Source organism: Tachysurus vachellii, chromosome 5 (genome assembly GCF_030014155.1).
Source record: "Tachysurus vachellii isolate PV-2020 chromosome 5, HZAU_Pvac_v1, whole genome shotgun sequence".
NCBI classification, from domain to species: domain Eukaryota; kingdom Metazoa; phylum Chordata; class Actinopteri; order Siluriformes; family Bagridae; genus Tachysurus; species Tachysurus vachellii.
The window spans coordinates 21494539-21508468 of NC_083464.1; the positions used below are offsets into that span (position 1 = coordinate 21494539).

At 37.3% G+C, this 13930-nt stretch overlaps 2 protein-coding genes across 2 annotated transcripts; one reads left to right on the top strand and one right to left on the bottom strand.

Annotated features, from left to right (window-relative positions):
* Positions 1–2645: 2645 nt before the first annotated feature.
* mrps2 (mitochondrial ribosomal protein S2) lies at positions 2646–6393 on the top strand. Its single transcript, XM_060870428.1, has 4 exons — positions 2646–2721; positions 3977–4087; positions 5202–5331; positions 5491–6393. Exons 1-4 carry the CDS (start codon positions 2697–2699, stop codon positions 5996–5998), a joined length of 774 nt encoding a protein of 257 aa, XP_060726411.1. The 5' UTR covers positions 2646–2696; the 3' UTR covers positions 5999–6393.
* A 1320-nt stretch (positions 6394–7713) lies between these two features.
* upp1 (uridine phosphorylase 1) lies at positions 7714–13584 on the bottom strand. The gene is made up of 8 exons (XM_060869279.1): positions 13242–13584; positions 12964–13025; positions 11907–12018; positions 11599–11757; positions 11343–11457; positions 10868–11077; positions 9288–9434; positions 7714–8809 (listed from the first exon to the last, which is right to left on the bottom strand). The coding sequence occupies exons 2-8, from the start codon at positions 13008–13010 to the stop codon at positions 8661–8663; spliced, it is 939 nt and encodes a 312-aa protein (XP_060725262.1). The 5' UTR covers positions 13011–13025; positions 13242–13584; the 3' UTR covers positions 7714–8660.
* Between the last annotated feature and the right edge of the window lie 346 nt (positions 13585–13930).

The following is a 13930-nucleotide window of genomic DNA, read 5'->3' on the forward strand; positions in this document are numbered from 1 at the left end:
CAGTCTATCAACAAACCACTACACATACACACATTCACACACTCAGGACTATATAGTCTAGTTCATGGGGTTCATCTAGTTCAGCCTTAAAGGGTTTTCATTCCAACCAAGCAGGAGTTCATAAATTATTCTACTGGTTTAATCGGACAGCCCTTTCAGATATGATTGACAGATTCATGCTGTTATTATTAATACGGTGAGAGGAAACCAGAGAATGTAAACCCACAGAAATGCTATCAGAATAGGTGAAACTCTACAAAGTGTCAATCAGGACCCTGGCCAGGGACCACTGGAGTTGTGTACTTACTGTGCATCTACATCCACAGCTACCCTTATTTACTCTAACTCACTTTCACTACCTGCTTATGCTGGTTAGGGATGGGGTGGATCTGGAGCCAATCCCAAAAACTCTGGGATTGATGTGGAAATACACCATAAATTTGGATGTCATTCCATTCCTACACTGTGCTACCTATCAGGTATTTTATATTCTTGAAAATACAACAGAATTAGATAGAAGATTATTCCTGACACACACTCCAATGCATATTTTCTAAAAAGAGTTTCACAGACATAAAAAAAAACACATCTCATACATGACATGCACCAAAACATTTGGGCCTTTTCTTTTTTATTTTTTTACTAAAGACTTAAATGCAACACCTGCATTAGATGGACGAAATTACAAAATGTTTAATGTGGCTGCTCACATCCGTATGAGTCATCCATATATCATGATCAGCATCTTCAGTTTGCCAGTAACCAGTAACCACGTGCCACTGGAATTATAGCAGAGATGATCATAATAACTTCAGGAATAGAGGCTCTATACTGCTGTGTCATGGATATTGTGAAGCATGCAACAGTAAAGGATTGCATGATCAGAGCTACAGCTGCCTTCAACAGCACAACCTGTATGCACTGCTCTCTCACACTATTTCTACAGTCTGCACAATGCACTGCAGACAAATTGTGAAATTCACACACTCCACCAAATACTGCAGAAATAGCATAACAGAAATTTTGTACTGTTAGGTTATGTGATGTTCCATGATGTTCTATTTTATTCCACTATCTTCTGATCTACTTGATTCTATCTGTTTTATTTAGATTTTTATTCTGCTCTATTCTACTCGGATCCATTCAGTTTTATTTTAATCTATTTTAATCGATTTATTTTAATTCTATTTCCATTCAATTCTGGACTTATTTTTTTATTATTCTAATGGTCAATTCTAATCTCTCTCCATCGTTTTATTCTATTCTGTTCTGTTCCATTCTTTTTCGCTGTATTCTATTTTCATTCATTCATTCATTCATTCATCTTCTACCGCTTATCCGAACTACCTCGGGTCACGGGGAGCCTGTCCCTATCTCAGGCGTCATTGGGCATAAAGGCAGGATACACTCTGGACAGAGTGCCAACCCATCGCAGGGCACTCATTAACTCACGCAATCACACACTAGGGACAATTTTTCCAGAGATGCCAATCAACCTACCATGCATGTCTTTGGGCCGGGGGAGGAAACCGGAGTACCCGGAGGAAACCCCCGAGGCACAGGGAGAACATGCAAACTCCACACACACAAGGCAGAGGCGGGAATCGAACCCCCAACCCTGGAGGTGTGAGGCGAACGTGCTAACCACTAAGCCACCGTACCCCCGTATTCTATTTTATTCTAATCAATTCTACTATTTTATTCTAGTCACATCTCTTTTTCTGTTTTATGTTGTATTCTTTTCTGCTTCATTCTAATCTATTAGGTTCTATTCAAATTGTGGTCTGTTCTAGTCTGTTGTTTTTCTGTTTTATTCTCTTCTGTTTATTTTATACGGTTTTGCTTTATTTTTTCTCTATTATATTGAATAGTTCTATTCTGCTCTATTTCTATTTTCTGCTATTTTTTGTTGTCCTATTCTCTTTTGTTTAGATTTAATCCTGTTCTATTTTGAGTTATTTTATTCCGTTTTAGCTTAATCTTCTATCTGTTCTATTCTATATTATTTCTAATATGTTCTATGTGTATTTTTTTTTTATCTATCTTTTATTTTGCATTAGAGTTGTCTGTTTACATTCTAAATATGTGTACAAATATTATTAATCCTTAGGTACCAAGGCAGTGTGGTGGGTTCAGGGAAAATCATGCTGTGTTTTCAAGGGTCTGTCTGGGTTTTCACTGTCCAATAACATAACAGTCAGTAAACAGGTTGTGCTAATTTATGCCTAGGTGTGAGTGTGTGCATGTCTGTATGCATGGTCCTGAGTGATGGTCTGACGTCCCATCCAGGATGAACTTGTCCAACCTTGTGCCAGGAAAAAGACCAGGATAAAATAATACTTCACAACAGTTGAGTTTTAAACACTCCTTTCCTATACTACTGTTTTTACAGTAACAACTCATTCACATGGGATGGCATAGATGTCACTCCACATAAACTAAACCTAATAATAAAACGATTAAAAGGACAAAAATAATATAGCATATATGATTAGTGTACATTTAGCCTTTCTGACTCGGGTAAATATTTCTCTATGGAGACTTTTAATTAGTATAACATGTTGAAAGCAATCTCATCAATCAGATTTAGCCTATAACAGTGTATGTTGTAGTCCTTTTTTTAATTATGACTTCATTACCCAGAAACCATTTCGTCTGACCTTCAGTGGGAGGAGCTACAGAAGGAACTCGTAAACATGGCCGCTGGGATACTAACCAAAGGTGAACTGTTAAATGAAATATGTTTCTTAAAAGAAATACGAGCCAGTGATCGAGTGTTATAAGTACATGTATGGATATTTGTTTTAGAATGTAAAAAACACTTTGTTTTGTTCTATTCATATAGAGTAAAGTCTCCTAGCTAATGACCGGCTAGCGGCTAAAGTGTGCTAAATGCTAAAGTGTGCTAAATGCTAAAGTGTGCTAAATGCTAAGGTGTGCTAAGTGCTTATAAGTCAAGTCAAGAAGCTTTTATGGCAATTTCAACCATATATAGCTGTTACAGTACACAGTGATATGAGACAACGTTTCTCCAGGATCATGATGCTACATAGAATAAAGACCAGGCTAAGGACTTAGTAAATTAGTCCTAGATACATAAAGTGCATCTGTGCAACCTGGTGCAAACAGTGCAGGACAAGACAGTGCAGGACAAGACAGACAAGTCAGTGCAGGACAAGACAGACAAGTCAGTGCAGGACAAGACAGTGCAGACGAAAAGTTACAAGACAATACAAAAAAGACAATAAACAGAAACAGCGCCGACCAGTGTAAATACTGTATGTTCAGACAATATTGCGTGCAGTAATACTAGAATGAACACAGTTTCTTAGAAGCAGGTCCCTGAGATAATGTATAGGATTTGTGCAAAAACAGCAAACGACTGAAATATTGTATAGTATGTGCAAAACGACTGAAATATTGTATAGTATGTGCAAAACGACTGAAATATTGTATAGTATGTGCAAAACGACTGAAATATTGTATAGTATGTGCAAAACGACGGAAATATTGTACAGTATGTGAAAAACGACTGAAATATTGTATAGTATGTGCAAAACGACGGAAATATTGTACAGTATGTGAAAAACGACTGAAATATTGTATAGTATGTGCAAAACGACGGAAATGATTAGACAGTGTGTGCAAAGAGCAAAAAAGAAAAAAGATAATCAATAAGGCTCAGCAGACCTACACAAGAATAAATAAGGAAATATGGAAATTTTTAAATATGTTATTCATAAGAAGCACTGTTTATTTTTATTTTATTTCATTTTTGTATATAATTTGCATATAATGTGTCTGTAATACTGACATTATTTATCATTAATTATAACTCCCGGTATTATAAGTAATAACTTCCGGTATTTTAATTGACGGATTCTGCTGTTGCTCACAATGTATTTTAGCTTGTTTGATTTATTTCTGTAACTGTTACTTATCTTCTTTTGCTTCCTTGTTGGTTTTGTGTCATTAGTAATCCATGGTGTAAGGAGTGCTCGGCTGGTGGGAGCCTTGTTTTCCTCCAACAGCCACACATTCACCACTGCTGCCAGACCCACACCTGCTTCTCACAACGAGGACACTGGTATGGAGCTCAAGCCAAAACATTTGCACGTGTATTTACATCATTTCTGATCAATACAGTGACTATGAAATGTGAGCAGTGAGGAATACAGTGTGTGGTGATTCAGCATTGTGGTGGAGTGACACATTATTACCTCAAACTGCATGTCCTAAAGTGTTTTATCCCAATTGTACCACAGAAATTTGGCAACAGTTTTCTTTATTAATAAATAAACAGGCTGTGCTTCTTAACCGTTTAGCTACGAGACAAGTTACTTTCTACTGTCATTTACATTATTGCAGTTATATGCTTCACCTAGAGTTGGACACATTAATATGGGTCTGCATTATACATCCGTGTTCAGTAACATCGCTTATTAAAATCTTCTTTATTACCCTTTTAGAGTCATACAGGCCCTTGTCAGTAACCTGTGTAGCATAAATGCATTTAAAAATCTGCTGCTTTTATAACAAGTTAATCAGAAAAGGCAGAAATGTCTCTGTGGTTAATTAGGCATGCTTGGTTAATTCATTAATAAATTAGTTACATTTCATTATTAATTAAATTTCATGCAATGATTTCTGTGAAAGTCATTATTTGTAATAAGGTCATAATGACACATTTTGGGTTTGGGAGCAAACTTTGAACACTCCTGAGTCGATTCAGTATGAAGCATGTGTCGACCTGAGATATGGGATCAGAATCTGTTTTTGAATTTATTCTGATGTGATCAACAGTTCTTGTCTATTCTGTGAATGTGTGAAATTTTGAATGCCATGACACAAATGTTGCCATGGACAAACTTAATCCCACTGTCTTAAATCACACTGGCTTGTGGCACAGTGGCACAGAGAAGATATTATTATTATCAAGTAAATATTTAGTATCAACTGATACTTAGAGCTCTGATATAAATATAGTATACAAAATTCAAATTTGTGTAAAACCTTTACTTGCACTTTTCAAAAAAAAAAAAAAAGCACCAAAAGCTCTTTGTGCAAGTTGCATTTGGAAATATTGAAACAATCAGCGGCAGTAAAATCAAGCAGATTTGGTCTCAAGTCACAAAAAAATCCATGGAATCTTGTAGGGACTAATTTATATACTTACCCTTATTTATGGTCTTTTCTCCCAGATGCGAACGATAAGATCATGAACTTTCCTCTGACCCAGCCGGATTTCTTTAGCGTGTCTGAGCTTTTTACTATAAAGGACCTGTTTGAGGCCCGAGTCCACCTTGGCCACAAGAAAGGCTGCAGGCACAGGTAGAGCAAAATTATTTTGATTATTATTAGTGGTCATTTATCAGTCCAATTAAGATTCTGTACATATTTGTTCTTTACACTCAGACAGCCCCTTCCATACTCTTTCTATCTCTCTGTGTCCTGTATTGAATTGAATTGCTCTTTTGTCTCTGTCTAAAGATTGATGGAGCCCTATCTGTTTGGTACTCGCTTGGACATGGACATCATTGACTTGGAGCAGACGGCATCGCACCTACAGCAGGCTCTGAACTTCACGGCACACGTGGCTTACCGTGGCGGCATTGTGCTCTTCATAAGCCGCCGGCGCCAGTTCACACACCTGACCGAATCTACAGCGCAACGATGTGGCGAATACGCTCACGCACGCTACTGGCAGGGAGGTGTGCTTACCAATGCCACCGGAGTGCGTCTTCCCGACCTTATCATATTCCTCTGTACACAAAACAGCGTCTTTCAGACACACACTGGTGTACGCGATGCCGCCAAGGTCAACATTCCTACAGTGGGTATCATCGACTCAGACTGTGACCCAAGCCTTATCACATATCCAGTGCCAGGCAACGATGACACTCCGGCTGCAGTGGAGCTGTACTGCCGTCTGTTCAGGATGGCTATCAACAGGGCAAAGGACAAGAGGAAGCAAATGGAGCTGCTCAAGGGGATATGAATAACAGAAAAAAGAGTGAAACATTCTAGAGACACAAAGAATTGTTAAATGCAAATTCTGCACTTCGGTCTTCACAATTCAGAACTTAATTTGAAGTTTTTGGTCATATTTTTCCCTCTCCTCAAACACACCACTGACAGAATCAGTTAATTATCAAAGCTAACACCATCTCTGGGTGTGTCCAAGCAGGGATTCTCTAAAATATGGAGTGTATTTGAATGTGTCTTCAGATTTAGGTTAAAAAAAAAAACACTCTCATAACAGAGATAAAGAAATGTTTGAGGCACCGAGGTCCTTCAATAAGGCAAGGATCCTGAAGACTGCAGGATTTTTTGTGTATCATATGAAGTTTTGATGTATTATTAAAAGTTTGTGTTCATCACAAAGAAAAAAGATGTTTTCCTTTTTGTCTGTTTGTCCACTGTTCTGGACATTTTAGTGTTTTTCTAGCTCGAACATCTCTACTTCAGGAAGGAGTTGTTATATGATCAGTTGTATCAATTTAATCAGGTGTGTTGGGAGCAGGGAAGACACAAGAGCGCTCCAGGACCAAGATTGAGAACCTGTGTAGATATTCCATTCATTTTCTGCTATGGCTTTATGTTGCTTAGGGTAAAAGTGGCTCTATCTTCATGCTTAAGGTGTTGGACTGCTGATCAAAAGGTTGGGACTAAATGCTGTAAATGTAAGTAAATGTAACCTCGGAACACCGGGGACAAGCCGAGAGACCACACCTCAGGTTGGGATGCCAGTCCTTTTTCTGCACACCATGTGCACACACACTCATTCCTACTTAATAGGACAGTAGGATGAAACTGAAAAACCTATTGATGTGTTGGCATCACACACACACACACACACACAGTAACCAGAGATGCCCTTCATCTGAACTAATAATACAGAACTTGATCACGATCATGAAAGATTCCGTCTATTGACACCTGAGGCTGTGAATCAGTGACGAGAATAATTTCAGAGCAGCTCAGAGTGTGATCTGTTTTCAGTATGACACAGAGTTGTTTTCTTCTCTAGCTTTCAATCAGATCCACCAGGGGCCGCCAGTAGACCTAGTAAAAATCTCAGCATGTGCCACTCGTAATGTAGTGACCAAGACAAACTAGGGCTGAAACGATTAGTCGACATTGTCGACAACGTCGACAATAAAAAATTGTCGACAAATATCTTTGTTGTCGAGTAGTCGTTTGTTCTCACGTGTACGTTTGTTCTCTCCTAATGTAAGGGCCTGCAATATCGCGATTTGACCGCTACGGCGCTGTAGCGCTAGAGTGCAATGCAGCCCTAACAAATGCGGTAGAAGAGAACTTTTAAAAGAAGCGCAAATTATGACGGAGTGCAAGTGAATGCGAACAAAGCAAGGTGTGGGATCTTTTCTTTGCATTCCTGCCACATCCACTCCATCAGAACGGATCTTCTCTGCTGCGGGAAACATTTGCTCACAAAAAAGAGCAAGCTTGTCACGTGAACATGTTGATACGCTGAGCTTTCTTCATTTTAATTCACTCTCATCATTCATCTTCTACAGCTTATCCGAACTACCTCGGGTCACGGGGAGCCTGTGCCTATCTCAGGCGTCATCGGGCATCAAGGCAGGATACACCCTGGACGGAGTGCCAACCCATCGCAGGGCACACACACACACACACACACACACACACACACTCTCATTCACTCACGCAATCACACACTAGGGACAATTTTTTTCCAGAGATCATTTTAATTCACTTATTTGAAAATCCAAAAAAGGCCAGTACAGAAAGGACACTGTTACATACTGCTTTTCATTAAACTGAACACTTGTTTTACAAATGAAGCTCTTAATACTGCTGCCAAGAGATGTTTACATTCAGACATATATATATATATATATTGTCTGTAATGCAGCTGATTCATTTGTGTAAAAAAAAAATCTTTTAATTAAAAGATACCCGAAGTATCAAAGTTCATTAAAACAACCATTTCAAAAGCTGAAGTGATTTTCTTTTTTTATACTATAGTTAGAATATGTATAACTCAATGTTTTAACTAATTGAAAAAGCTGAATAATCGTTCAAAACTTACTGATTAGTCGTCAATGACATTAACAATAATCGACGATTAGTCGATTAATCGTTCCAATAATCGTTAGATTAATCAATTATCAAAATAATCATTTGTTGCAGCCCTACAACAAACCCAAGCATCATACATGAGAGAAAATATGCAGCCATGTGCACTTTACAATCACAATAGCTGGATTCAGCACACTGAAAAGAAATAAAGAGGGTTGGTATGGACGTGTGGGGCCAGGCATGCGGAATGTGTTCGCGGTATGTGGAGTGATGTAAGTGCTGTGGAATCTTCAAACTGGGACACAAACAATTTGCTTTAATCTTTATATATTAGCTTTGGGTTTTATTCTATGAGTTATTTCAAATAACAACATCAAGCACATAGAAAGTGTCATAAAATCTTTAAATATAAGTGTTCTCTTATATAATGTTCGGGTATAACTACTAGCAAAAGCAAGTCTGTATATAATAAAGTATATAAAATACTATAGATATAGCCAGAGTAAGATATCCCCAAAAACTTTGTCTTTGTCTTTTTTTTTTTACATTCTAATGATATGAATGTATATTAAAAAAAGAGAGAGGGAGAAAAGTTAACTTCTATTGAGGATATTAAGCTTCTTTTTGATGTGATGGACAACAAGGGTCTGGGGTCTTTGTTGGTAATCGAGCAGGACGTCATGAGAGCTGGTCAGCTGGTCTCCTTTCTGCCGGTCCAAAAGGGTCACACACACCACAGCCGCTGGGAAACGAGTCAGAAAGAGAAATGTTTACACATATGCAATGTTGAAATCTTATATATTAAGATTCAGGTCTGACTTTCCAGTGACAAACTCATAATATAATTTCTAGGTTTTGAATTAAACCCATTCAGTTCAAATGAACAGTCAAACAGACTTTCCTAATGTCCTGTAACCCACATTTTAAACCTCTGATAAAACGTGTGAGCGTGTTGAAGGCAAAAGCTTTTTATTGTTTAAAAAGCTGCATCTGGAACCTCAGAAAATGTTTACTGTCCCTGAATTGAAATGATTTTACATTCATTTCTTTATACTTCAATGTTTTCTCATTTCTCTTTTCCCACTTTTTTTAATCAAAATTTAAAATCTCTATTATCTAAATCTAAGTGATTCCCTCTACAGTACCTTCATACTGAATTGCAAAAATATGCCACATATGACTGTTTTCATTTGATGGGATTTAAAGTAAATTTGTTCTACCTTGTATACCACTGAGTTTGCACATGGCAGCAAAAACAGAAGATTCCATCTCGATGTTGCAGACTCCTGCTGCGTACGCCTCGGAAAGGTAGTGCTGTTTATCCTCTTCAGAGTATGAACAGAAAGCGCCGTCCAAACGAGCTTGACCTGGATCAACACCAGCAATTCAGTGAGAAAGACAGACAAACCACAACTGTTTAAATGAACATAACAGAGATTTTCAAACTTTAAATAGTCAAGCTTGGGTCAGTCTGTCTGTCTGGTTTGGCTCAGCTACAAAATCAGACATCAGAAGACTACAGAGAACGGTTCAGACCGCTGAAAGGATTATTGGTGTTCCCCTACCCACCCTTCAAGAACTGCACATATCCAGAATAAGGAAAATGGCTCAGAAAATCACTCTGGGTCGATCATAAACAAATCATCCTCTTTTTGAACGTTTACCATCTGGCTGTTGCTACAGAGCCCCAAATACCAGCACAACCATTCACAAGAACAGATTCTTCCCCCAGGTATTCTACCTCGTGAACAGTTAAATGTCCCCCATTATGTAATAACAATGTACAATAATCTTACATTTATTTGTTACCACCTCCATCTTAGTACATCCCTGTATCTCATTCTATTCTGTTCCATTCTATCATCTATAGCACAACTGTACATACAATTTATTTATTTATTTCATGTTTTTTTTTGTCTATTTGTATTTACATATGTGTATTTTTTTTATTTATTTTTATTCTCGTCTTGTTTTTATTGTCTGTGTGTTGTCGTCGTCTCTGTGTACTGGAAGCTTATGACACTAAAACTAATTCCTTGTATGCGTAAGCATGCTTGGCAATAAAGCTCATTCTGATTCTGATTCTGATAAACTCCAGGTTAATGGAAAACTGATAATACTTCACTCAGGGTTAACAATTAATCCTGAGTATTCATATATTCATATTCATGTGACGTTTCACACTGTACATTCATAAACGCTGGGTTAACTCATTTACTGGATTGACTCTTATTTTTGATTTGTTAAAATTTTTGTTCACTTTATGTAACTTATGTTAATGTAATTTGATGTTAATCCTTCTGGGCTGTTTTAAGCCTCCTGAGACACACAAAAGCAAGAAAACAGAGAAGCTAAACATGTATATTTTCTTGAATTCTGTTTAAACATGAAGAGAATCACATATTACTGATTTTGCACTCAAGTTAGTCCTCAACAGACTTTTTCTGACCATGACTATAAAAATAAAACTTGTTCGAACTGACATTTCTTCTGTCACCATTTGACAATGATTTTTTTCTTTTTCTCTCACACACACTGCAGCTATTATTTATTTAACAGGGAGTTTCTGTGACTGTATAAAGTAGGCGATAGGCACAAGCTGTTCAATTTCTGATTGGATGTCAGTTGCTAAGTATCTAGTCGTAACATTCAAACACCACATTGTTTTGCACCACAGTGTGAGTTAACACTGTAAAAGTGCCTGATTGAGAGCAGGGTTTAGAGCAATAACTGCAGGTGGGTGCAGTTCAAAAAGCCCTATTTAATCACTCACAACCCTATTTAAGACTCACAACAATACCTTCATAGAAGTCCAGAGTGCACATGGTATCCCCAATGACAGTCTCAAACTCTCCCAGCTCTTTCCCACACTCCAGCAGCTCCATTGCAAGCTCAAAGTCCAGCTCCGTGCTCCTCACCACTGTCTTCCCCAGGACCACCTGCTCGAAGCGGGGCATGAACCTGGCATCCACTGCCTGTTTGGTGATCACAACTGTGCCTGGCTGCAGACCTGCAGACAAATAAATCAAGAAGGACAGATTCTAAATGTATTCCTTCACTCATCCTTGTTGTAAAGCTCTGCTTCTTCCTTTAACTATATAAAATACGGTACATCAGCTCTACTGATACTAATGTTCATGCATAAATCTAATAGTAATGTAATTCTAAATGCAACATACAGCATCACAGTATAACAGATGCTGGTAATAATCAGTCTGTTGTTAGAAAGTCTGCTGTCTGTTTATTAAGAGAGATAGTGTGTTATAAAAGTGTACCTATTCCACCCGAGGTCCCGATGCGTATGATAGTGACATCAGTGCAGTGGGCATGATAGAGGAGTTTGATAAGCTCGTGTAACATTATGGACATCGAGGGAATGCCCATGCCATGCTACAACACAGAGATATTTATCTTTACAATGCAGAACAATTCAGATTATGTTGATATTAAAACACACTATGGTGTTAAAACAACTCTGCGAGTAGCAATCAGATCTCTTGGGTCTTTCTTCTTTGACATTTAAAGACTTACACTAACAGACAGCACTGGTCCAACTTTATACATTGCATAGCGATCTGTTCCCTCACAGATGTTTGGGTACTCTCCTTTTGGATCTTCTAGACCCAGCTCTTTAGCAACGTACTCGATGAAGGACTTCATCCTACACGGACTTCCCCCGACACATACAAACTACAAGAACAGAAAATGCAATTTGTCTGTGATGCAAGAATCCACCGTCATTTCAGTTACAGGAAACAAAAAAAAAAAAACAGCACATCCTGGACAATTAAGCAATAATATAGCACAGTGCAATACAATATGATCATTTATTAACTTACTTTAACATCCCCAAACTGCTTTGGAAGGTCATGATTGGCTGTATCCAGGTTGAGATGGTACAGTATGTCTTCTTTCATAGAATCCAAATAAGGATTGTTCACACATATGGACCTATTAAAGAATACATAAATGTAACGATGCCTTAAAGGAAAAATCAATCCTGAAACACGAGAAATATGTTTATATTGAAATATCTGTTTCCTTCATGATTCTGCGATGAATTTCCGGCTTGTTAATGTGAAAAAATGGTGATGATCAGGTTTCATTCATTGCAAGGGCTTAATTACTCAGTCACCACTTTCCAGTACTGTTCAATGTCATATAAGTGAGAATAAGACTAGTGGAGACTGCAAATGCACTCATAGTTAATTCTTCCAGATATTGCAGAGACAGATTGGGCTTGATAGCGATTTAGTAGATGATGAGGGCAGCGGTGTTAACAGCCGTATTAGCGTGAAAGATGGAACCTGTTCTGTGTGCAGATGAGGAGGTGAGAGAGCCATACAGACTAAAGGACTAGATAGCTTCTGCATTGCTCTCTTTAATACGTAAAAATGAAGCAATTAATGAGGAAAACTCTGAAGAGGAACCAGATTCAAAAGGAAATCCATCCTTTCCTGGGTAACACCAGATAATGTAATTCTAAATAATTTCTTTCTAAATACTTGTTTTGTCAAATTGCAACCCTAAAGCTATCATAGCATTTATAGCCTTTTGGGTGAGTTTGTGATCATCTCCTGAAATCATCTGAACACGAATATGAATTTCACTAAATCATTCCTATGATCTTTAATAAATAAAAATGATTATTATACATGATTGTCTAATTTTTAATTATTTATTTATTTATTATTATTATTTAAAAATTTTCTAATTTCACTACATCATTGTTGTTTTTTTGTTTTGTTTTTTTAATCAAATTTTTATTTTATTATTAATAAAAATCTTTATTAAGAATTCCAACTTAAACAGCTTTACATTTCCAAATGGTAACTTTGACTTAAGGATCTTTTTTAATCATTAAATAACAGATAGATACTTGACGACATTGCCTACCTTTCACACTGCTCTCCTTTTCTCTCCTCGCTGTAACCTGAAAGCATTTTCTTCTCGTTCCTCTAAAACATCAGGAGACAGAGATGTGGAGCAGAAACACAAGATCTCAACACAATCAACACTGAGGTCACGAGCATTGAGCATTGAACTTTATATCCCACCCTCTATATTCTCCCTTTTCTTTGTCTTTACTGAAATACATGGTATTGAACACAAATGAATAGAGGAATAAATATCATCTCACACATAATTAAAGCACTTTTCTTTCTTTTTTTTACCTTTTCTGAAACTGATGACTGGATTCCTTGACTCAGACAGGACGTGATTTCTCCTCCAAATGATGCTCTTTTCCTCTGTAATATATGTCCTGTTTCGAAACAGGTCAAATAAAGGACACAGTACGGGCTTTCTTTCGGTTTTATCCGATATTGCAGCTATATATTGTGACTGGATTCTAAACAACTCCCCACTCACTGTTATTGTAGTACAATAAGACGCAGAGAGCAAGTGGTTTATATTTTACGCAGACGTGTTGTATATGGAACACGGTCATGATTCGGATCGAGAACAGATTGAGATTAGTATAGAATCGATTAGAATAGATTAGAATTGATCTCTAGAACATTCGGCTCTAGCAGTGCAGTACGTGACATCGGGGCAGTGACGAAGTGCTGTGCGCTTTGCGCCACTGGAACAAACACCGGCTAACTGGTGACATTACAGCTACATACAACACATACGCACATGAACAAATGAACATGCTTATATAATACTCATATACACGCACACACCCTCATACAATACTTTATATATATATATATATATATATATATATATATATATATATATATATATATATATATATATATATATACACATACACACATATATACATACATACATATATATACACATACGTGTACGTGTGTGTGTGTGTGTGTATAGATATTATATATATATATACACA

Coding starts and splice junctions, on each gene's coding strand:
- mrps2 (XM_060870428.1), top strand. CDS start 2,697: ATGGCCGCTGGGATACTAACCAAAG. Junction 4,088..5,201: donor TTCTCACAACGAGGACACTG/GTATGGAGCTCA, acceptor CTTTTCTCCCAG/ATGCGAACGATAAGATCATG. Junction 5,332..5,490: donor AAGAAAGGCTGCAGGCACAG/GTAGAGCAAAAT, acceptor CTCTGTCTAAAG/ATTGATGGAGCCCTATCTGT.
- upp1 (XM_060869279.1), bottom strand. CDS start 13,010: ATGCTTTCAGGTTACAGCGAGGAGAGAAAAGGAGAGCAGTGTGAAAG. Junction 11,458..11,598: donor GACCAGTGCTGTCTGTTAGT/GTAAGTCTTTAA, acceptor TCTGTGTTGTAG/CATGGCATGGGCATTCCCTC. Junction 8,810..9,287: donor CAAACTCAGTGGTATACAAG/GTAGAACAAATT, acceptor CTCGTTTCCCAG/CGGCTGTGGTGTGTGTGACC.